We start from the raw sequence: 23,658 nt of genomic DNA, 5'->3' as shown, positions 1-23,658 counted from the left end.
AATACACCAAACTGAAGTCAAAAAGTGACCAAATGATAACAGGAATTCAAGTTTTGTTCAGAATATTAAAATACAATGTTGTTTCATAAAAATCTCTGAAAAGGATTTAATTGCTCCCTGGAGAGTGGGGTTGGTTTGTTGTTTTTTTCTATTGTCATATAATCTTTAAAATCCTATTTCTACAAAATACATTTTATGAGAAATGTTATTTTCATATGATAAAAGCAACCCGAGGGAGACTTGGTACCAGTTTGTAATTTTCTTAGAGATTGTATATATATATTACATTTCTTTTTCAATGTTTAATATTAAAAAATGAACACTGAACTTTTTTGATAGGTTTTTTGGCTTTTTTGGGTTTTTTTTTTTTGTGTGTGTGTGTGTGTTTTTTTACCTCCTCCGAAGATTGACTTATGTCTTAAACCTCTCCATGGATTTTCACGTTATGTCATGAGACAATGTTCACTCCCTGATGCTGTTGGAGAGCCGGACAAAATAGTAGAGGGACAAGCTCTCTGTACCCCCCCATCACAAGAAGAGCCAGGCCAGGACCAAACTGCCGAAAGGCCTTCTCTCAGGGAGTATATCTTAACATTAGCAAGAATGAATGCGTGGAAGTAATTAATATTTTAAATGATACATTTTATAGGCCAAGGCAATCATTTTAAATAGTAGCAAAACACCTGCCTCAAAATTTAATAGTATTTTTCTGTTACTACATAGATTCTTCAAAGAGAAACTACTTTGACAAGCTCATCTATTTTATTTATCCAGTATCTCGTGTGTCCAAAATCCTCCACTTAAGACACAAATCAGCCAAACAGCTCTTCGGGAGAAAAGAACAGAATAAAAAGGCAACTGCCAATTTAAACGATTATACTGGCACACATAATCTATGGATACGTACTCTTGTTTTAGAGGTGCCTGTATGTTTCCATTATATTATTTTCATAATTTACAACGTGCAAATCAGCAGTGCATTTACATTACAATTATTGTGAAACAGAGGAATATTCACAAAACCATAACACAAGATCTATGTTCTCAGATGTTAACATTTAATGGGATAATAGCATGAAACGATAAAAAAGAAAAAAAAAATCAGTACGATACCATTAAATGCCACGCTCTATGATTATTCCCAGATTTAATGATTCCACGGACCTGGAAAGTCAACTTCTACCCCAAATAAAATGGGAATAGACACAGTTGAACTGTCTGGGCTTTAAAACTAGTTCTGGCACTTTTTCGCTGAGTAAACTTAGATATGACACTCAACTTCACTGAGTTTCACTTTCCTCATTTGTAAAATGGAGCTGATAACAGTGCTTCTTCCTTCATAGGGTTGTGTGAAAACTAAGACTTAAAACTAAGAGTAACAACTAAGATTTACAGTGTTTATAACAGTGACTGGGAAGAAACAAGAACTTAAATATTAGCCTTACCACAAAATAACTCATTAATTCATTCCCCAAAAACCTATAAAAAAACAATTACCATCTACTATCACCATAGTTCCATATGCAAAAAGAAAGTATGCTAACTAAATTGAAAAAGATAATTTCACTCTGGTCCAACAAAAACTTTGCCATAAACCAGTACCAGTCTGTGACTAGTATTTGGGAATGTCCATTGAAACCTATAAACATTACTGGCTCATAAAAATCAATGGAGTTTGCAATGATCAGGGACAGGTCAATAAGCAAATGTAACAGGAGAGGGGATTGGATACATGGATACAATCTGGCTAGACAAAAGGAAAAGCATCTACATTTTTCCCTGGAGGTACCTAGGAAGAATGTTCTTCCCTTACCTAGAAGGATTCCAGTGTTATTTGAAATATTCCTTCTCTTCTCTTAAAGCCACGGTAATGTTGATTATAATATATGAATATAGTTTAACTGTCTCCCAAACCATCAGAATATTAGTATCGCCAGGGATAAGTTTCAGACTTTAAGGATAATAGTTTGAGGGATTTTTATGTGTCCATGAAAACAACTACACACATCGCCTTATCAAGGGTGCTAAAATACTATTTGTGACAAGTACCAATTCCTGGCAAACTCAAAAGGACTGGATATGCTGCATCTTAAAGCAGAATATCTGTTCATGAGAATTACCGTGTAACTGTAATTACTGTCAAATGCTTGCTCTGGACGGTGTTACATGTTTACTGATGTTAACAGATTATTACTGACTTGTTTGTTACACGGGAGTGCTGAATTATTATGGCTCAGCTATTTTTCATATGATACCGTATTCATTACCAAACAAGTCCCTTAAAGACGCTTTTGATCTCAGTCTTCCTCTTTTTTTCCTTTATAAACCGTCCCAGCCTTAGCTTCCACAGTCAACTCTCAGAGAGCTTGTAAAGAAACGTACTACAAAGGTTTCCCACTGAGAAAAACTGCATAAATTCTGTGCCCCAAATATGCCAAGCACTATTGTTTTGCCTCTCCTCCCCTTGTACTACAGCAATACATTTTTATATAAAATATAAACAATTCTAATGAACCATCAACATTTTTTTTCTGTTTCTCAAGAACATTTAATAGCATTCTTAGCATGCTTTCTTCAGTGATAAGCAAGAACAAATTCTAGTCAAATGAACTGAAAATGCCTGAATGTTTTGAAACTTGCACAGAGGTAGAATAGTGTATATAATATATCATGAAATCTAACCAGGAGTTATGTAGATGGATGCCTGTTCAAAACAAGGTTTTCAGCTTACTAGCTATGAGACGTCGGACCAGTCACTTAAACAAGTGGTTCCCAAAGTGTGGTCCCAGATCAACAGTATCATCAGCACCCGGGAAGCTGTTAGAACTTCGAAGTCTCAAGCCCTCTTCCAAACCTACTAAATCAGAAACTCTGGAGGTGGGATCAGCATTCTCTGTTTTACAAAGCCCTTCAGGAGATTCTCACCCACCCTCGATTTTGAGGAACCCTGACTCAAACTTCTGAGACTCCCTTTTCTCATTTTTAAGATGGTTTTCCTAAAACCAACCTTGCAAACCCAGAGAGGTAAACACTTCAGGGAAAAGGACTCTGGCTCTCATGCAGTGACCTGTTATCAACATTATCATTGAATAAGGTTTTTGGGGGGCGCCTGGGTGGCTCAGTCGGTTAAGCGTCCGACTTCGGCTCAGGTCATGATCTCACAGTCTGTGTGTTCGAGCCCCGCGTCGGGCTCTGTGCTGAGAGCTCAGAGCCTGGAGCCTGTTTAGGATTCTGTGTCTCCTCCTCTCTCTGCCCCTCCCATGCTCATGCTCTGTCTCTCTCTGTCTCTTAATAATAAATAAATGTTTAAAATTAAAAAAAAAAGATTTTTTTAATCAAGGATCAAAATTAAGGGGAATGAAGACTTAAAACTGATGGGCTACTGCCACAGGCTGGGGCTGAATTGTGCTGACTGCCAGCAGTGGGCTGGGTACCAAAATAGGCCTCTGGCTGCAGGGAAGGCCCTTCAGTTCTGGCCGCTGAAATCTAAGTGGGCAAAATGCCCCACAAGTAATATTTTATCCCCATATAAACTAAGGCCATGTTAGGCTTTGATAGTGACAAATGATAGTACGAAGAGAATAAACACTGATCTTTTAGGTCTCAAAAGACACTGAATTCTTATCCCCACTTAACTCTCCCCAGAGTAAAGGCATGGGGAATTCTCCTAATTGACGTCAGCTGCTGTAAGGGAAGGAATGCCATGACCTTAAACTTGGCCACTGGTCCACTCTCACATCCAGGAACAAAGCCAGAGGGTTCTCCTGGCAACTGTCTGACATGCTAAATGGCAGGCACAGCCACTGAGGGAATCCTTTGCTGCCCCAGGGACAAATCCCCCCATGCAGGAAACAGACAAACTAGAGAGATTAGCAGTTTGCCCAGCTGATGCTGGCCTCTCCCCTCGGCCCAGAGAGCAGAAGATGAGTTCTAAATCACACTCGTCAAAAACCTAGGCTTCTGGTCTGCTTTTGCTTTTCTAAATGAGGAAACTGTTCTCTGCTAAGTCCAAGGGAAAACAGGAAAGTATGAGAACTCCAAGGAGAAATGTAGTAAACTGGATCCTTGCATAAACCATGTTACCCTGTTCAAGAAGTCTTTAACCAATACTGATTTTAAGCACAAACTAATCCTATGTTTTAAGATTAGTATTAACTAGCATTTTCAAAGGAGCTGTATTCAAAACCATATCCAACCCTCCTACCCTGCCGAAGGCATCATCTTGGTTTCCCTGGGCGAGTATGAGAGGTTCCTAACCAAAGCCCCTCCAGAGTTCCTTCTCTAATCCACTCATCTCTTCCAGGATGAAACTTGATTATGTAACTTGCTGCTCAAAGACCCCTAGACTCTCCGGTGCCTGTACAACAGTCTCGGAATGTTTCAGTGCTGCCTAAGAGAGACTCACATCCAAACCTGACATTCCGACCTCTGTCTCGCCCCGCCCTCACCCTCACATCCTTCTGAGACCCAGGTTTCCCACAGAAAACCTCCAAAAACATGTCTTAACCACATTACTGAAAACACTAGCGCCTTTAACATGCTGTTGTCTTGGCTCCGAATCCCCTTCCCTCACTTTTTCACGTAGTAAAATTTTACTTCTCAGATGTGATCCAGTTCAAATATCATGTAATCTGTCAAAACGTTCCTGGCTTTCCTGCATTCCTTCTTCTAAGTTCCCACATGAGTTTGTAGGCACCTCCATTACAGTTCTTAACAAATGATTTAGTGATTATCTGTTTTTGTATCTGGCTCCCCAACTAGACCTTGAGTATTCTGGTCAAGGACTCCACCTCATGTGCTTATCATCCATAGTTCCTAACCTTCTAAAGAGTTCTCAGTCCCTAATGAAGACAGGATCTCAGCTATTTAACTGTTTCTTTCACTCAAAGATGGAATATAATAATCAGTGGGTTCTTTCAGGGAAACCTTAGCCATTTAGAAGATAGGAAGACTTTTGGATTTAAGTTAACTATATCCATCTGGATACTTCTTAATTGGCTTAAATGAATCTAGATCGTATCTTGTGATTTCACCAACAGTTTGGTGTACATATCTTTGGGCAAAATATCGTGTTTAGTTATCCTGTTCTGAGCCCCTGGAGAGCACAGACCAGGTCTTATTCTCTGTATATAACCCACACCACGTATACAAGGTAAATGCTCACTAAATGTTCATTAAATTAAATTCCCAAAATGAATTGTATCTTAGTCTGGGCTGCTTCAACAGAATACTGTGGATGGCGTACCTTTAACAACAAATGTTTCTCACAGTTCTGGAGGCTGGAAAGTCCAAGATCACGGTGATGGCATATATTCAGCGTTTGGTAAGGACCCTATTTCTGGTTTGCAGAAGCCCATCTTCTTACTGTATCCTCGGGTGGAGGAGAGAGAGAGAGAGAGAGAGAGAGAGCTCTCGTCTCTTCCTCCTCTCATATATGCACTAATTCCATCATGGAGGTTCCACCCTCATGACCTCATCTAAACCTAATAACCTCCCAACGGCCCACCTCCAAACGCCATCATATTGGGGATTAGTGCATTAATATCTGAATATTGGGGTGTGGCCACAGCATTCAGTCCATACCAAGTTGCCACACTGATATTTGGCCACATGCTTTAATGATCCATTTGTGTATTACCAATAAACAAAGATAAATTCAACTGGATTTTCAAAAAAAGAATCAAAGAAGGGAATACTTTCCTTGACAACATGCCTTGAATACAGAAACACAGTCTTCAAATTAAATGTCTAAAACAGCTACCATTCTAATCAGGCAAGTTAGTTTACAGAAAAGAGCAAAACATGCCTCATACCTCCTTTGTTTAGTTTGGGGACCCATGGCTACTTGTCACCTCTACTCCCATGGAGAAGGTTACTGGTTTATCTAAATCTACCTCCAGGAGGGCAAGGTACACAGTGTTGTATCTCCTCTAGAGGGACACATGCGAGGGGTCCAGGTTGGGACTAGGCAGCTTCCTGGTTCTTCTGCCCCAAAGTAAAAGGTACAGAATTTGAAAGGAGAAAAAAAAAATCCTAAATCAATACAAACCTTTCATTACTATGGAAATACTTCAAGTGGGGGGAAGGGGATTTGGGCAGCTCTGTACATTAAAACATTAAAGACCCGCTATAAGAATGAAATAATGTCCAGATGTCAAATAACTAGAGTGCTAATTTCTAGATTTTTCTCAAAATGGGGGAAAACCATGGCACAGATGTTAGCACGACTTTTCTCCTAGCATTTGAAAGTTCTCCTAACATTTTTATGAATAAAAATTAGGACTAGGGAAGACTAGAGGGAAAGTGGGGGAGGGGCTTTTGTGTATAATTACAAAATATTTGCCATTTGTTCCATTTTGAGAGCTTACATTCCTACTCCACTTAAAGGTGAATTCCACGTAAGAAGTTACTGGTCAATTTCTACCAGGACTCACTCACCTCGCCATTTTCAGGAATCTCACATAGGCGTGCGAGAGACTATTTCTAATACCGCTCGAAAACCACCATGTTGTCAGGCTTCCTGCTTTTCCCACTACGTTAAAAGTCCTCACTTCTTTCCTCTTACCCTTTTACACAGGTTCTCATTTGTAACTTTTAACTGTATTTTCCTTCTTCTCCCCCTCCTCTTCTTCCCTCTCCTCTGAATTAAGTTTTCCATCGTTCCTAAGTATGGAGTTCTGAACTACATAGAGAACACTCTATCCTGAAGATTTTTAAATGTGAACTATGCCTTTCACTGCATAGCCTAGTATGGGTAATAAAGTACAACCTTACTGATTCAGTCATCCAAGCAACAAATATGCTAAATTCAGAAATAAATATTATACTGTTGGTTCAGATTCTTGTAAGAAGTATCCTGAAACACAAAGAGATTGTAATTTTCTCTGATCAGGATATCCTGCTTTCATTTTGCAATTCTGCATGCTTCAGCTTTTGCTCAGAAACTCATGGGTTAGGAAAATGAAGCTATAAATTTAGCTTTCTGGTGGATTATATGCAAAAGGTTTTTCCTTTTTCCCTTTTACCCAAATGTTAAAATCATTTTTTTTCTAGCTCCTTTGTCACTATGATCCATATCCTTATGTTCCCAGAAAAGAGGAAAAGAGATCACTACAATGGAATCTACTAGAGGTTCTTTGGGATCCTGCCTTTGTTATGAAATATAAACACTCCTCTAGAGAAAAGTTTTTCCTGCTTGGATTATATTTCACTAGTGCTACACATTCTGTGATATCTCCAGAGCTGCCTCTATCACTATTTAAAAAGCTTTGGGTTTTTTCCTCCCTCAGGGAAAGATATACACAATTGAGTCCTGATTTCCAGTGTCTTCGTATCTATATCCCAAACTTTGCCAAACCATCAGCTAGGATCTCACTAGAACACAACCAGGTGTGATGTATAGTGAGCATGGAGGCAATTAGTTCCTGGACTCCAGAAGGTTTCCAGGATAAAACATCATAAATCTGACTCTTCCAGAATCTTCTCTTTGCGTTCTTTCAGGACAGACCCTAATCAAACAGAAGAGCTGACTGCATCCCAGAAAATACATTGCCCTAAATATCTATTTTCATGTGTCTTTAAGTTATGATGATCACCTCCATTATCACCTCCTGGGCTCATTCGTGAACTTAACATGAATTCTTCACTGCAAGTCACATATTATCATGTGAAATGGAGAAAAAATAAACTCATAGTAAAATATCAAGCTATTCCTTCTTAATAAAAACAAATAAGCTTAATGATAAAGATGTCATTTAAAGCTAATATTTTATCATTAATTTATAAGGGGAATTTATATTCAATTTTTAAAGTAGTTTTTTTTGTTTGTTTGTTTGGTTTGGTCGGGGTTTTTGTTTTCTTTGTTTTTTTTTTTTGTTTTTTTTGTTTTTTGCTGGTGGTTTCCAAGCTAATATTTAGATAAGAAAAAAACTTCAGTATGTTAGCATCTAATAAAGTAAAGCATGTTCACATTTGTTTTGTCTTCATTTTTTCAGTGTCTATGAGTTGGAGATAATACAGCATGACTCCATTTTAACACACAGAAAATGGGGTTCACAGGGATACACACAGAGTGAACCCGTGGCTTCATTTACTCACCACTGGCCAAAAGGGAGCTAAAACCATTGGAGCTAATTTCTCCTGTTGCCTGGCCCCAAACACATTATTATTTTTTTAAATTGCATCGCCGACCAAAAATGAAACAAGACTGTCCATTTCTTTGGAATAAGAACGATTAGGGACATTATGACCAAGGAAGATCTGGTCTGGTATTCTAGAGACCTTGTCTTTCTCTTAACAGTAACGTTCAAATATACCATTGAAGTCTGATCACATAAGTAATACAAATTTGGAAGAAAGAGGCAATCAGTAGTATAAGTGAAATATTTTAAAATATCCCCTTTATTTTGAAAAGGACAGTATTCTGTGTCTAAATTTTTTTCCTTTGCCAGAATGGTAATAATGAAGGAGAAAATAAATGTTGTCTTAGTTTTTCGAAAAATGAAAACTTACAAGTTTAGCAAACTCCACAAAGAATAGATCAAAAGTCTCTACTATTTGACCCTCTACACCATACAACATTTTTTTGACAAGATTTAATTTTTAGGGACTAAGAGAAGTTACACTTATGCAAAATATATATTTGTCCGTAAGAAGTAACACATCAAAAAACTCACATAGTAAAGACATTTTCTAGGCACAAAGTACTCTTAAGAAGGCATGAAATTTCTAAACTTCAGCGGTTCTCAAACTTGAATGTGCATCAGAGACTTCTAGAGGACTTGATGAAACAGACTGTGGCCTCACCCCACAGAATATAATTTAGTCGTTCAGGGTGGGGCCTAAGACTTTACATTTTATAAGTTTCCAAGGAATGAGATGATAACGCTACTCTGGGGCACGACATTTTGAGAACCACTGCTTTAACTCAGTGACGTGCTCAACCACCGTGGAAGTCTCAGTGTACCTTGTCTAATCTTTCCCAACAAATATGTTGTGTTCTCTGTGCCAGTTAGTGTTTCCACAGACAAACAAGACGACCTCTAAAATAAAGTGTTATCTTTATCACCTCTGAGCTGTACAACACTTCTTAAAGCATCACAACCTTTTAGGTATTTAAAACATGAAATAAAAAATATCGTGACATAATTATAATAGCTTTACTTCTTAATGTACACATTTGACAGTAAGAGGGTAAGATGAATACTGTATTTGAAGACTCATTGGTTATCTAGGATTCTTTGATTTGATGTTAAAAACAAAGTGTGGGTATAAGCAGGCAGTCTCCATCCTGAGGACTTACCTGTGACTGGTGCATCGATATCCAGCAAATTTTTTTCCTGTCGAAGAATTGAGGCCCCCTCTGTTATTATTCTCAATGCAACGCTCTCTTCCAGCCTGCCCTCCTTCATGAGATGTGCCTTTAAGATATCCACACGAGGCTTCCCATCATTATCGAATACTTCTTTTGCTGTAAGTCGGTGACTTGGAGGAAATGGGACAGCTGAAAGGGAAAAAATCAAATTGTTACATTAGCTAAACCCAACAGAAGTTTCAATAATAACTGCCAAATACCTTTCTCTACCACTAACCACTTATTGGAGTGTTTTGAAAGTTCCCATATTAAAATACAACAAAAGGCTACCAAAAAGTAAAGATTGCCTTCTTTCTTTGATTCTAGATGCAATGCGATTGCTGAAAGGAATCACTTGCTGATTCACCCAGTCCCGATCTCTTGCATATGAGATCCTGATTAAGTTTAATAAAGCAAAAAGATAGACGTGTTTCTGTTAGGCAAGAATCAATTCAACAAAAGAAAATAGTTTCCATACATGCAACCATAACTAACCCAGGAGATGATGTTTCCCCACTGGGAAAAGGTCTGCCAGACCAGATTTACCCTCCAACTAAAGTCACACCTCTGAGTAAACTGATTGACTCACTGTTTAAGAACAGAGCAAGAATCCGAGAGCAAAAAGGTATAAATGCACTGAATATTAAACAGGAAATCAGGATCCGTGTGTGCATGTGCCAAAGGGTCATCTTGAACACTGAAGGGCAATATGGTGTCAGGGAGGAGACGCAAGTAGTTAGAAATATGATATGATGACAAATTCAACTCACCACTCAGACTCAGAACCAACCATTCTCTCTTTCGACCATACCCCCATACCTCAGCAGTTAAGAAGCTCTCTTACAGCTACTGTCATTCTTCACATCTGTGAATACATTCATTCACTCATTCAGCTGGAGGATATTCACTAAACTCCTACAATGTGCCAGGGCATCCAAAGATCCACGGTTAGAGACGGTATCATGAAGGTTAAATTTCTAAGAAATGGCCAATGAGCCCCTTCATTGAGGCTGTCATTGTTTGTCTATTTCACATGAGCATTCATTACTGGAAAACAACTCAGAGATCTGTTAGAAATCTCTCAAAGGACCAGAAATCCAGTTTCATGAAACTTTCCTCTGCCATATGCAATAGCCATATGCAATAGCCATATGCATTAGAACATCTCCATATAATGGTTCCTCTTTTAGGAAGAACACTTGATATTAAGAAAGAAACCTAGACCCCTTATTTCTTAAAAGTTTCTCTCAAAGAAGCAAGATTTATGGCAAAGCTATAGCAAGAAATTTTGTGCAATCTCACAGCATGGATTTGTTATTCGAGAGAAATTGTAAGTACTTAAAAGAAAACTCAGGAAATTAACCTGTACTAATGGTGCAACTTGATTTTCTTAATAATCCAAGCATATCTATTTAACTAAGCTGCCAAAATGAAGTGGCAGAAGGAGACTAAGCGGATAAGCATGAGGCTTTTGCGGTCAGATGAATCTGAGTGCAAACCTTGGCTTTGTCCACTCACCAGTTTTATGACCTTGGGCAAGTGAAATCACCTCCTTTAGCTTCAGTTACCTCACCTGCAGATTGGGGATTACATCTATCTGAGCGTTGTTCTAATAACTAGAGTACACAGTAATATTAGCAGCGAACATTTATAGAGTGTTTATCTTATGCCAGGTATTGTTTGGGTAATAAAGGCCGACATGACAGTAAAGCTGTAACATGAGTAAGACACACATACATGTGTTTACATATAAATGTACTTAGTCCTCATAACAATACGGTGGGGGAGAAACTTGAAGCTTAAAAGTATTAAGCACTTTGCCCAACACAATCACCTGACCATTTGTACGTAGACGCAATGAGTATAAACTCTAGCAGTCTGATGCCAGAATATCCGTGTTTACAACTTCCCTACACGGCTTCTCAAAAAGAACTTAAGACAGTGCTTAAAAATTGTAAGGTCACGAGGAAATCACTTTTGAAAACTGAAATTCTAACAAGTACTGAAAGGTGTTTCTTATAAAGACTGCTTTTATTTTCAAAAATTATTTGGGGCAGCTTATAATAGAATACATAATACAAAAGAATGACGGAAAAAAAAAACACAAAATGCAGAATGCCAAAGTGTAGTGGATAATAACGAGAAAACGCAAGAACTAAACAAGGAGGAGAAAAAAAAGAGGAATTTAGGTCATTAGGGGACTTTGTTCATCTTGTTCCTTTCCCTCCCCTGCTTTTCCCTACCTAACAGATATGCTTGGTAAGAAAACATGGAAACGTTTCGATGGCCCTGTGTATTTAGGTGAGTCTTTATGTACCATTTGAAATTAGAAAATATCCTACCTGGCAACTCCTCCAAATTCCCCAGATATATATTGGGGAATGGAAAGGAAGAAACTTCAAAAGGATGCTTGGAGTATGGCTAAGAGCTGACTTTTTTTTTTTTTTTTTTTTTTTTTGAGTTAATTCCCAAGATAGGAGTTGGACAACTGTGAAGGTTTACAATTCTCAGGCAAGAATCCTAGGAGCACAGCAGGGTAGGAGGCTGATTTGTTATCAGGCTTATAAAGGCAGTGGGTCTCTGCCACCCATGTACTAGCTGGCCTTCTTAAACTTGAACTAGATCAAAGAGTTAAACCTGAAAGAGTGGAAGCCTTTAGAAGGTGAGAGGCAAAGGGAGCGCACCTGAGCCGTATCACCTTCATGAATTAGACTTTCTCCAAGTCCCTAGGCTCTCTCAAACACCAAGATCACTGTAATAAAAGCTGCTCCCTCTTCGATGCCAATCTTTTATCTTCCAGTAATTGCTAATTCTAGGTAATCGGCTAAGGTAAAGCCACCTGCTCTGAAATACAGGATCTGGTTCCAAATAAACAGGAGCAAAAAGAGAGGGAAAAGGCCAACCAGAGGGCTCTATTTCCAACTGGATGATAGGGAAACTGATGAGATGGGGCCTTTTACCAGATAAACAGATGGTAAGGGCCCCAGGGAACCGAGATGTGCAGCAATGATGCCAAGGTTTGAATGCAGAGATGCTGTAAGCCAGAGAGAAGTTTTCTGGGACAAAAATAAGAGTGGGCTAATATTTGTGAATCTGTACACGCTTTGGCTTCATAAAGAAAATCCCAGCTTTACAAAGGTCATATTCATTTGCTTTCTCTGTTCACCTAGAGTCCTCCATGCAGATGGGTGACAAGTACCAAGCAAAAACTGCTTCGACCAAAGAATCCAATGTGCTTAGAAAACAAGCCTTTCATTAACTCATAAAAATGGCTACACCTGATATAATAAAATTGGAGTTCCCCCTCCCTCTGTTGCTTTGAGTATTACAAGTTGCTTTTATTGGTACTAGAGTACATCAGGATTGAAGGAGTTAAGTTTGTGCATGCTAATAAAATTTAGAAGTATCTGTTGATATTTGGCTGACTCTTGCTGAAACGATTTTCTTACAATTGCCCATTAAGTATGGAATATGGTGCAATAATAGTCTTCTTAGACGTAACCCGAAAGTAGATAGAATCACTCTCAGCTTTTTTCACTCCACATTTTCCACTCAATGTCACTTTTTTCCCCCTCAAATATAACAGCAAAGTCACTAAGATTTAGGGTTATGTACATCCTCGACTGACTTCAAGTAAATTACACCAATGGCTTTAAAGGCAAACAAGATACTGGACCAGGATTGTGTTCCCATGTCATTGATGGTGGAAATCTGCCACAGACTGATTTCCAATGAAGAGGATATGATCTCATTTTTTTCCCTATTTGTTGATGCCACCAGAATGTTCATCTACCTGATACGGAGAAAGGTTACTAGCCTGGGAACCAAAATCATGTGTATCCAATATTGGCATCTATGTAATAATTACTGAAGTTGTTGTTAATTATTCATCCATCAGAGAGAAACACATTCCAAGTCAGAAAAGCCCGGTATCCAGAGTTATTCTAGCCCTAGGTTCTGGCTGACCATGGGGACCACAGCTCTGAAAGAGTCAGGTGTCTCCTCCTCTGATTTGGGCAAGATCAGTTTTAGATGACAGCTATGCACCTCAGTAGTCATAAGTGGTCTGCTCTCACTCTGGAGTATATCTAGGTATTTGAGGTTTCTGTTCCGCAAATCCGACCCAGATTAACCACTATCAAAGCTACTCCTACTATTTGATGGGAAATATCCAAGAGTCACTGCCATGGTGATACCTTCATTGGAAGAGCAGGACACCTGCTGCCTGACCTCTTCCTGGAATAGTCTTACAGATGCTGACAAGAAAGAATCACAGGCAAAGAAAACGTTTAGCCAAGTGATTTTTTCAAACCTTTGTTTTGCTTCATTTTTTTAGTAAAAAAAAAATGACACCTCAAGTATATCCAAAGGAAAAAAAGAGCCTAAAGCGGCTCACTTCTCTTTCTTCCCTATGATCACTGTTAAGGTATGCTCACAAAATCCTGGGGTTCTTTGGAGCAAAATTAGAAAACTCTTAATAACTCAAAATTAGAAAACTCAAAATTAGAAGTCTTAAGTTAGACTGACCCTGGACAGCCTCATATGAAAAAAGAGGAAACTGATGTTCAGAGTGGGGTTAAGTGAATTCTACAGGGACACAGGATTATTCAGCAGCAAACCCAACACTAAACTTCAGGTCTCCTGGTTTGTACTCCAGCACTTTACCCTGTAAATCTGTTCTGTCCAATTGACCAGCAACATATGGCCGCTGAACGCGTGAAAACCACCTGGTCCAAACTGAGATGAGCTGTACGCCTACAAAATATGAACTGGATTTAGAGCACCTGATACGAGAAAAAAAAAAGAGTGTAAAATATCTCATTAATATTTGTATGTTGATTACATGCTGAAAGAAGATTTAGGGTATACTGGATTAGATAAAATTTATTAATATTAACTCCACTTATTTCTTTTATTTTTTAATATGGATACTAGAACATTTAAAACTATACAAGTGGTTTATACTAGATGATGATTGGACCATGTCGCATCCTTCTCAAGGAAGTAGGAAAATAGGGGAGAGTGAAAAGTATATTCTGTAATCTTTCTTCTTTTCTAACTTTGGTTCCTACAAAACTCCAAACTGTCTCAAAACGCTGGAATCACTTTTAAAAGTGAGTGATGCTGAGGGGCAATGTCTAGAAATTCTGATTTAACCCGTCTAGGATAGGGCCAGGGCAGTGGCACGGTTTTAAGGAAACTTGGGGTGAGCTGATAGGAAATCCAGACTGAGATTCACGGATCTATACCATAAGTAAAGGCATACAAAATGCCAGGCGGTTTAATTCCCACCCCCCAAACATGCTCCACAATGTCAATCAACCATAGCAGATACACTATTTTGCAAGTCCAGACACGTTTATTCCACCCCTCTCTGTAATCAGAATGTGTACAAAAACAGCTCTTGTCCCATATTTCATGTGACTACTGTCTGCACCAGGGCTGTCCAAGATATTTATGTTGACACATGTTAAGAGACAGCTTAAGGATATCACATGTCAAACACAACTTAAAACACGTTCTGGCCTGACCTCCGTAAATTGGCACTCCATTTCTCCCTCATGGACATTTGTACATGTCACAAACTACTGTTCTAATCAAACCATATCAATCAACCAACCAATCAATCATCAAGCACCTACTAAGCACCTACTATGTATTGTATTCAACACAAGGCAGTGAGAAGAACTAGGGAGAAGTAGGCAACAGAAAACAAATATTAGCAGATCCAGACTCTGAAGAGATTATCATGTGAGATATAGATATATATATATATAACTTATATATATATAAAAACATATATATATATAAGTTATATAGATATATAACTTATATATATAAGTTATATATAAAAACATATATATATATATATATATATATATATATATATATATATATATAAGTTTTTGCTTGAGATACCTGGAAAAGCATTAAACTGCAAAACTGAAGAACAAAAGTTAAAGAAAATGAGAGACAATGTAATATGTAAGGGAAAAAAAATTGTCTTCATCTACTTTATGTCTGGGTTCCTATAAACTCTTAGATGCAAACACAGCTTTCTTCTGTCTAAAGGATATAATAAATATCTCATTTTTTAGGTGGCTCCAGAAGACAAGCCTCTGTCTTTAAGTAATGAAAAATAGAATATGTTAATTTTAGGATATAATATGCCAGCTAAAATATACAAAAGTAACGCCATGGTCAGTAAATAAAATTACTCTGAAATCTGATCCTGCTTCTGAATAAACAGTGAAGGGATGTATAAAAGGAAGTGCTGATGACTTTTCACTAAATTTCACTTGGGTTCTAATATTGAGCAATTAAGTTTGATTTATATTCTCCTGGGTTTACAAAATTTCTACCAGTATTGGGCTACAGGCTTATCCATGCACATGATATCTATATGCAAAGATACACAAAACATATTGTCTAGGAGAGAGAGCTTAAAAATGAACCACAGCTAGCCTCTAAGAAACACTGTAGGAACTTATTTACTAGGGTCCTACTTAGGCCATTTCTGTGGACATTCATCACTTGTTTGTTTGAAAGTCTCTGGCTTTCATTACAGACATTAATGTCTGTCAAATTAAAATATGCTTACCCATCTCAAATGTGGTTGAATATTAATCTTGTAAACAGAAACATCCGGTCCCACTTAAACTAAAAAAAAATCTTCCCAGTGCATCTATAAATAAAACCCCAATTTATTATTTACTCGTGTTTTTTTTTCCTTACTACAGCTATGATGAGGTCCCCCATCCTTATCAAAGACCTCCTTACCCACTTTCTCTGAATATTAACACTCAGACCCAGAGTCTTAAAATGTATTCAGCTTTAGAGACAGTATGTGTACTGATCATTTCACTATCAAACTGAATGCCTCATTTGGTTTTCCTGAATGTTTACATGCAAATACAGCACAATGGTATTTTATGTAACATCTCCAAAGTAATTATAAAAGGGTAGTATGGTGCTCGATGTGTTTCTTAAAATAAGCGATCTTTTTCCCTCTGGCTTAAAGAATTTTTATTATACACAGTACTTTTGAAAATAAACCTGAAATGTGCTACAAGCAATTCTTTAATAAAGATCAGACATTAATTAATTAAAAAGAATTACTCTTCCAATACAAGGGATTTAATAATTAATTAGTGAAAATGAGCACCTTACAGTACAGAGTTCTTTTGTTACCTGAATTTCAAAATACTTTTCCTTTAAATATGCTTATTGATACATAGCCACTCCTTATCCTTTCTATGTACAACTTTTCTTATTCTCTGGCCACTCTGTACTCTTAAATCTAAGGACTCTGGGACATAGGGAAGGTGACAGTCCACTACCCCTTCCACATGTAAGGTTAGGTAGTTCATTCGCAAAACTCCATATTTTTGATATTTTGGTTAGTTCAATTTAATTACTAGAAAAATTGCAGTTGTCTTACATAATAAATTATGTAATACTTATTCAACATGAAAGATGAGTTGACAAAAGTTATATTTTAAGAATCTCAAAACATTTCAGCATTACTGAAAAGGTTAAATAAAATCTGATTTTTTTGTGGTTAAAATAAAAAAAGTTACATGTACAAGTCCAGTGCTTAACATGGTGGCCAGGGCAATCACAGATTAGTTTATACATGATAAAAGCGAAGTTATACTTACTGGTTTTTAATATATGGTATTGAATATTCAGATTAAACTAAGGATTTTAATTAAATATTAAGTACTTTAAATATTTAAGTTAAATACTTAAAACTTTTTTAATATATAAAAATTGAAGATGTGTCATTTTGTAAGCATCTACTCTATAATTTTTTAATTAAAAATAGATAATGAGTCATTTTCAATTATATTAGGTACACAACTATATGTATCGGTTCTCAATGCTAGATGAAGTGACTACAGCAATATTTTTAGCAAATGGTATTTACAGTAATCTCTAGAATAGAAAACTTATAGTAATGCATAAAATTCTAGTCACCGAGATAAACTTATGTAGAAGGCTGTGTTTTTTTAAGATTTTATTTTTAAGTAATCTCTACACCCAACATAGCGCTTGAACTCACAACTCCAAGGTCAAGAGTCGCATGTTCTATTGACTGAGCCAGCCAGGCATCCCAAGCACAGAGTTTTTTTATTTATTTGTTCCTTTTTGCCTTGAACATTGGATTTTTTTAGAGAACTATGTCACAAAAAAATGAACAAGTTACTTCAAGAAAAACCAAAACACAAACAAGATGCTTTAAGACAATTTGAATTTATTTCCCAAGCGAGCAGTTCCCTTGGAGCATGATAATTTTCCCTGAGAAATGAAAAGTATCTAGGGATTCTAAAACTTTCTTTAACCCAAGACATACTTTACCATTCAGAAGTCCTCAACTCAATGGCCTACGACATGCAATATAAGCCAAGGTCCTTACCTATATTGGAGTTGGACTATTTGACTAGCAATTCTTTAATACATGTAAAATTTAGAAATCTCTGTAATAAAAATAGCGAACCCTCCTAGACTTCAATTAAACTTGGAAGTTGACATGAAAAATCAATCTATGCCCACACACAATTCTTTTCCTTTCAAATTCATCATTCAACTCTAGATGCCCACATATTTTCTATGCCCACACATGCCCACCCACGGTCCCCATCCCTGTGGTTAAATCATCTACAGACATCAGATTTTTTTTTTTTTTAATGAATAAGCTTTCTCTTCTTTGAAAGGTCTTGATGAAGTGGCAAATCTATGTCCTAAGTATCGAACAATGTAAATCTAAGTGGCAATTTTAGGACGTTACCACTTTTGCACAGAAGGGGGGATTGGATTGGCTTAAAAATGATAAATCTGGCATATCTCCTTATATCTGTGTGCCATAGTGAAGCAAAGATCAATATTTTGCCTCAGAGTCACCCTCTAGAGAGCCAAGGGCAGGAGTTAAAATCCCAGGTTTGCATTTAATTCCCCACTGTCTTGGCTCTCTGTTCCCTATTCCCCATGGGCACAATAGTGAAATATCAGGTCTTCTGGGCTTCTCCATGTTTCAGTAATGCTTGCACCGGATTATATTGTTTGCTTCAGTCTGGTCTGATGACCAGAACTGCTCTCATCCACTCTCTGGTCCACCGTTTCTAAGAAACACCCACTCCTATTAAAAAAAAAAAAAAAAAAAAAGCATGCAGGAGGCCCCAATTCTTAGCACCTCCAATGTGTGCTCTCCGAATCATAATCTTCACACATCTATTTAAAATTTGGAATGCTTTAGTGACTACCACCTACAATTATATCCTCTGAGACTTTATATTCACTTGTTTCATTTATTTTTAAAATGTACTTGCCAATTTTGATTTTAAATCAAACATGAATTTCTTAATCTATCAAATGGAAAAGGGCTAATTTCATAAGAAAGCTGCAACAGACTGCGTTCCCTTCCTTAATAAAAAGCCATACTTAAGGGAGATTTTCCACTCTTATTTAGTGCCTAGTTTTTACATTAAAAAATTCTCAAATAACTAAGGAAACAGATTAATTATAAGGTCATCTTTAAATTGACATGTAATACCACACCTCTTTAAGTCAATCATTACTACTCAAAAAACATTGGAATAATTACGTAGAAAGACTAACAACCAAGTCCCATTGAAAGTCTCGTCTAGTACTGTTGTGTACTGGTGGTCATGATGTTAAACCCACTTGTTTGTGACTTGAGTGAAGTTGTTTTGAACTAAGGGTGAATTTGTTTACATCGAGGAAACCGTGTTAGAATGTTAGCATCAACATCTGTTGTTGTCAATAAGCACTCAGTGGCCTATCTATTGATGGGTGCCGCTAGGGACTTATCAATAAGAGCATAGGGCAGAGCCACTGTGATGTAAGGGACTTGAAACGTTATATACCAAGAATTTGTGAGGCCTTACCAAGAGTATTTGGTTGGGGCAAAGGTACCTTTTCCTGATCTAAATGTCTCTCCAAAGACCTTGGGCAAGGCTCGTTTGCGCAGCACATATACAGAGACCTTGGACAGTAGCTCCTGCCATGGCAAGGTGACTCTCTGCAGGAGTGGTGAAAACGGAGCTGGAAGATCATCTTGCCCGCCAACATCACCAGCGCCTTCATTCCCCTAGCAACACACTCTAGCAACAAGGGACTTTTGCTTTACCCTGGCAGCTGGACGTCAGCTCTTGGTTAGCTAAGCCAACTCTTCTGAGAACCAACTCCTAAACAGTTATACGTCCACTACATTTGAGCTTTATTTCTTTCATCTCCCCTTAGCCTGAAACAATAGTGTAATTAATCTATCATTGATTTGGAGCCTGTTACTTCTTTATTGTCTTATTAGGAGACATTACCCCATATGCTATTGGCTTGTGAAATATCGTTATAAATTATAATTCCCACAGTGAGCCTGTGTTAAATTATTGGCAAAGACAATCTCACTCTCTGAGCGTAATTTGCCTCAACAAAACAAATGCTTTGGTATTGATAGATAGTCAATCAATGTATTTCTGAATGAAGGAAAAAAATGAATGGATTTTTTTTTTTTTTTTGGCTTGCTCACTCAGAATTTGGGGAAAATTACTGTGGTACTAGAATTAGTTTAAGAAGAGAGAATAGAAACAAATGGCCTGTTCAGTCTAAAAGTATGTAATTATAAAAAGGATAGTCAATAACCAAAATAACTCAGAAACTGAAACCTTCATTTAGTAAATGTCTTTTTTGAAGCACTCATTACAGGAAGGAGACTATGGATGCCAGATGGCGGGGTGGAGAGAGAGGCCACACCCAAGATGAAACAGACATGGTCAACAGTGAGCAACAGATAGAAAAGCAAAAAGGGGGCAGGAAAAAAATCACTACAAAAAGTCTGAAGGGCTAACTTGCTTTTAAGGCCATATGTGAATACAGGATCACAAATAAAATTTGCAGTTACTTGTGATGTAAAATTGACCCATAACAATAAAAATGAAATCACCTGGATACAATAGTGCTTCGGTACTTTTAGACTCATAAAGTGTTATCCTATGGCATTTCAGAAAGCAGTTCAAATGTTACCTTTAAAAAGAACATTTCTCTACCTTTAAAAATGTTAGTATTATATATTTATTGAAGTATGCATCAGTAAATGTAAATCCTTTTTAAAAATTTTCAGACTTGTGATAACTGATACTTACTAGACTAACACTCTCTCAGCATCCCTAAGTGTCAGAAGTCATTCAGGAGAGAGTCCTCCTTTCGCTTCTTTTTACCACTTGCTTGATGGCTATCACTACCAGTCAGAGTGGATCCAAATCTTACTACCAGACACCAATGAAAAATGTATTGTGAAATGCAGCTGTCAAGAATAGCTAAAGCCTAGCTTATCTAGCTCATTCTAAGCACATATAGAATGACAAACAGAACAACATAATTCCCAGGATATATAACTTTGGGTTATGGTTCTCCAAGACAGCCAAAAAGTTTCAGTTTCATAAAATTTTCACTATCCAACTTAAAGACACTCATTTAGGCATGACAGTGAGCCATTTAGGCACCAGTGGGAGGGAGTGCTTTTCTTAAAGTTACATGTGCAGAATTCACAACTAGCAGACAAGAAATATAATATTTTTATCACCATATCATTTAAAATCATCCTTTGGCATAAATATCCACCCTCCCCCCCAAAAAAATCAGGATTAAATGTGGGACCACTAGTAGATTAACACAAATGTAAGATATAGGTTATATCCAGTGAAAAGTAATTATGTCTACATACACACACTCCACAAAAATCAGAGTGTAATAGTGTATATTACTCTAACAATAGAGTTTATGTATTTTTTATAAGGCCCTTGATAGTGCCCCACTTCTTCAGAACTGTAGTTCCCATCATCCTTACCAATCACAGTGAAATCACACACCCAGAGGTAATTGAAAGTTGAGCAGAGGTGGGACAGTCACCACAGAATCTGTGTCTGTTATTTCATAGGAAAGGAATGGAGCCATTCTCAATATGCTAAATACACAAGAATGATGGCTTGGCAAAACTGATCATATGTGTGTTCAGTTCCATATTTCTCAATACCCCCAGAGGATATCAGGGGATATCTATGATAATCATGATAGTATACAGTTGATCCTTGAACATGAGAATTAGGGGCACCAACCCCTTGTGTATTTGAAAGTCTGCATATAACTTTTGATTCCCCAAACCCTTAACTGCTAAGAGCCTACTACTGACTGGAAGGCTTACCAATAACATAAATGGACAATTAATACATACTTTGTATGTTATATGTATTATATACCATATTCTTAACATAAAGTAAGATAAAGAACAGAAAAGTGTGTTAAGAAAACCATAAGGAAGAGAAAATACATTTACATTCCTATACTGTACTTTTAAAAGATATCCACATATAAGTGGGCCTGTCAGTTCAAATCCATTATTCCAGGGTCAAATGTACATTCCACACTTCATAAATATCTCTTATTCCAGATTGCCAAACAATACATTGTTACAAAGAGGGGATTTTAAATAATTTAATATTTAAAAGAGATATGGCTCAGTTATGGCATACTTTCACTTTCAGTGAAATGTCCCCTTCCCTGATCAAAACACATAAATGAAGTCTGCATTATATTGTCGATTTTTTTTTTTTTGGAATATAATTTAAATCAGGAAAATGTCTTCATTCCCAAAAGAGTGTGTTCAGTCATTCATAATGAAACTCAAAATAGTCTTTGATTTGCTAATACTCTACATATCAAGCTATATTTTAAAAAATGACATATAGGGTATATGCATTCAGTAAGTCCTGGAGAAAGAAAAATGTTATAAAGATTCTATCCATTACTTAAATGTAAACTAACTAAAAGCAACTTTCCTTTATAAGCCTAAAGTCTGAGAAAATACCTCTGAAGTTGCTTTTTAGATAACATTTTCTTAAAACATTAACATCATGATTTTTGAGGATATTTACATTTGTACAAAGAAATAATTTTACAAACAAATAATATATACTTTTGTAATGGAGACATAAACAGTTCAAAGTGCAGTAAAAGTTCAAAGAAAATTAAAGGAAAAAGAAAAGAAAGAAGAAAATTTGTTTTTATGACCTCAGGATGATAAATTTGAGTTCAGTTCACCGGACTGCCAAGTAAGCTTGTATTAAAAAAAAAAAAAAAAAGACAAATCCTAAATAACATGTGAATTTTACTAGAACAATTTCCCATAGGTATTGGCATTGCTTACTCCCCACCTAGCCAAGGGGGACCCAATTATTATTCACACCAAATGATAAACAAAACAAATGATAATCCATCACCAATCTTTTCTGAACTCCCTTACCTCTAGACTCTAATTACCCAAAGGGTTTCCATTCTTAAGGGACAATAAAGTGTGTCCCAGAAACAAGGACAGAATCTTGGATCTGTTTCTCCATAAGAGTCTATTTCATTTGCATTGGAAATAGGATTTACCTCTCTTTTTTAAATGCAAATAATTTCCCCATCCCATATACAACTATTCAAATAACAAACTGCTCATGAATAAACACAGAACAATGTGGATCCTGGTAGAGACTATTTGCCACAAGTCTACCACCATTTGGTACTGAAACAACAAAGGAAAACAATTACAGGAAATTTCACTGCAATTATTTATTTATATACATTCATAGAGTGGGAATACAAAGTTGATTAAATCATCAGGAGCTCACCTAAGTTGTATTTTATAAAAGTTAATAACCAAAGAACAGGTATCTAATGAAAAGTAAAATATTTTAAAAATATGATTACTGAAAGAAAATACAGAACACAAAACAAACAGAAAGAAAGAAAACCTGCAGACTTTTACGAAATACACAATTATCAGACGGGAGAAAAACCAAGCTGTATAAAGCATCAAATAAATTAAAAGTTTTGTGAAACTGTAGAAATTCTGTGGTGATGCTAATGTGTTGCACAAGTTTTTGGGGAGAAAGTCCACAGTTTCGCAGACTTTCAAAAGGATCTTTGAGCCAAAAGGGCTAAGACTCCCTCCATCACAGCTTCCTCATCATGACTATGATACCCATTCTAGTCTAGCTGCTCAATTACATGCTCATCTAGATTATTAAAGTGAGGGTCAGATGATTTCTCCCAATCCATCTTCCCTAATCCATCTAATCCCCAAGCATATGGTCTGGCCATACCCAATTACTCAATACCCCAAGTATTCCATATAATTCCATACCTTTCCTCAAGCCTTTCAGAAATAGTAAGGCAAAGGGTCTAAAAGCACAAACTCAGAAGCCAAATTGCCTGGGTTTACACCCCAACGTCACCAAATTGTATGA

General features: G+C 36.9%; 1 protein-coding gene across 2 annotated transcripts in view; it reads right to left on the bottom strand.

Annotated features, from left to right (window-relative positions):
* PPP3CA (protein phosphatase 3 catalytic subunit alpha) overlaps positions 1-23,658 on the bottom strand; it is a 323,475-nt gene that overhangs the window by 153,255 nt on the left and 146,562 nt on the right. The window contains exons 1-2 of one of the 2 annotated variants that reach the window (XM_042984125.1): positions 14,018-14,201; positions 9,302-9,502 (exon numbers count right to left, since the gene is read on the bottom strand). In XM_042984125.1, the coding sequence (XP_042840059.1) occupies positions 9,302-9,502; positions 14,018-14,174 (358 nt within the window). In that variant the 5' untranslated portion in view covers positions 14,175-14,201. Of the gene's footprint in view, positions 1-9,301; positions 9,503-14,017; positions 14,202-23,658 lie in introns of those variants that run through there. The other variant, XM_042984126.1, reaches the window with a different exon arrangement.

Source organism: Panthera tigris, chromosome B1 (genome assembly GCF_018350195.1).
Source record: "Panthera tigris isolate Pti1 chromosome B1, P.tigris_Pti1_mat1.1, whole genome shotgun sequence".
NCBI lineage: Eukaryota > Metazoa > Chordata > Mammalia > Carnivora > Felidae > Panthera > Panthera tigris.
Note: the sequence above shows the minus strand (reverse complement) of the source record. Positions and strands in the feature narration are given on the sequence as shown.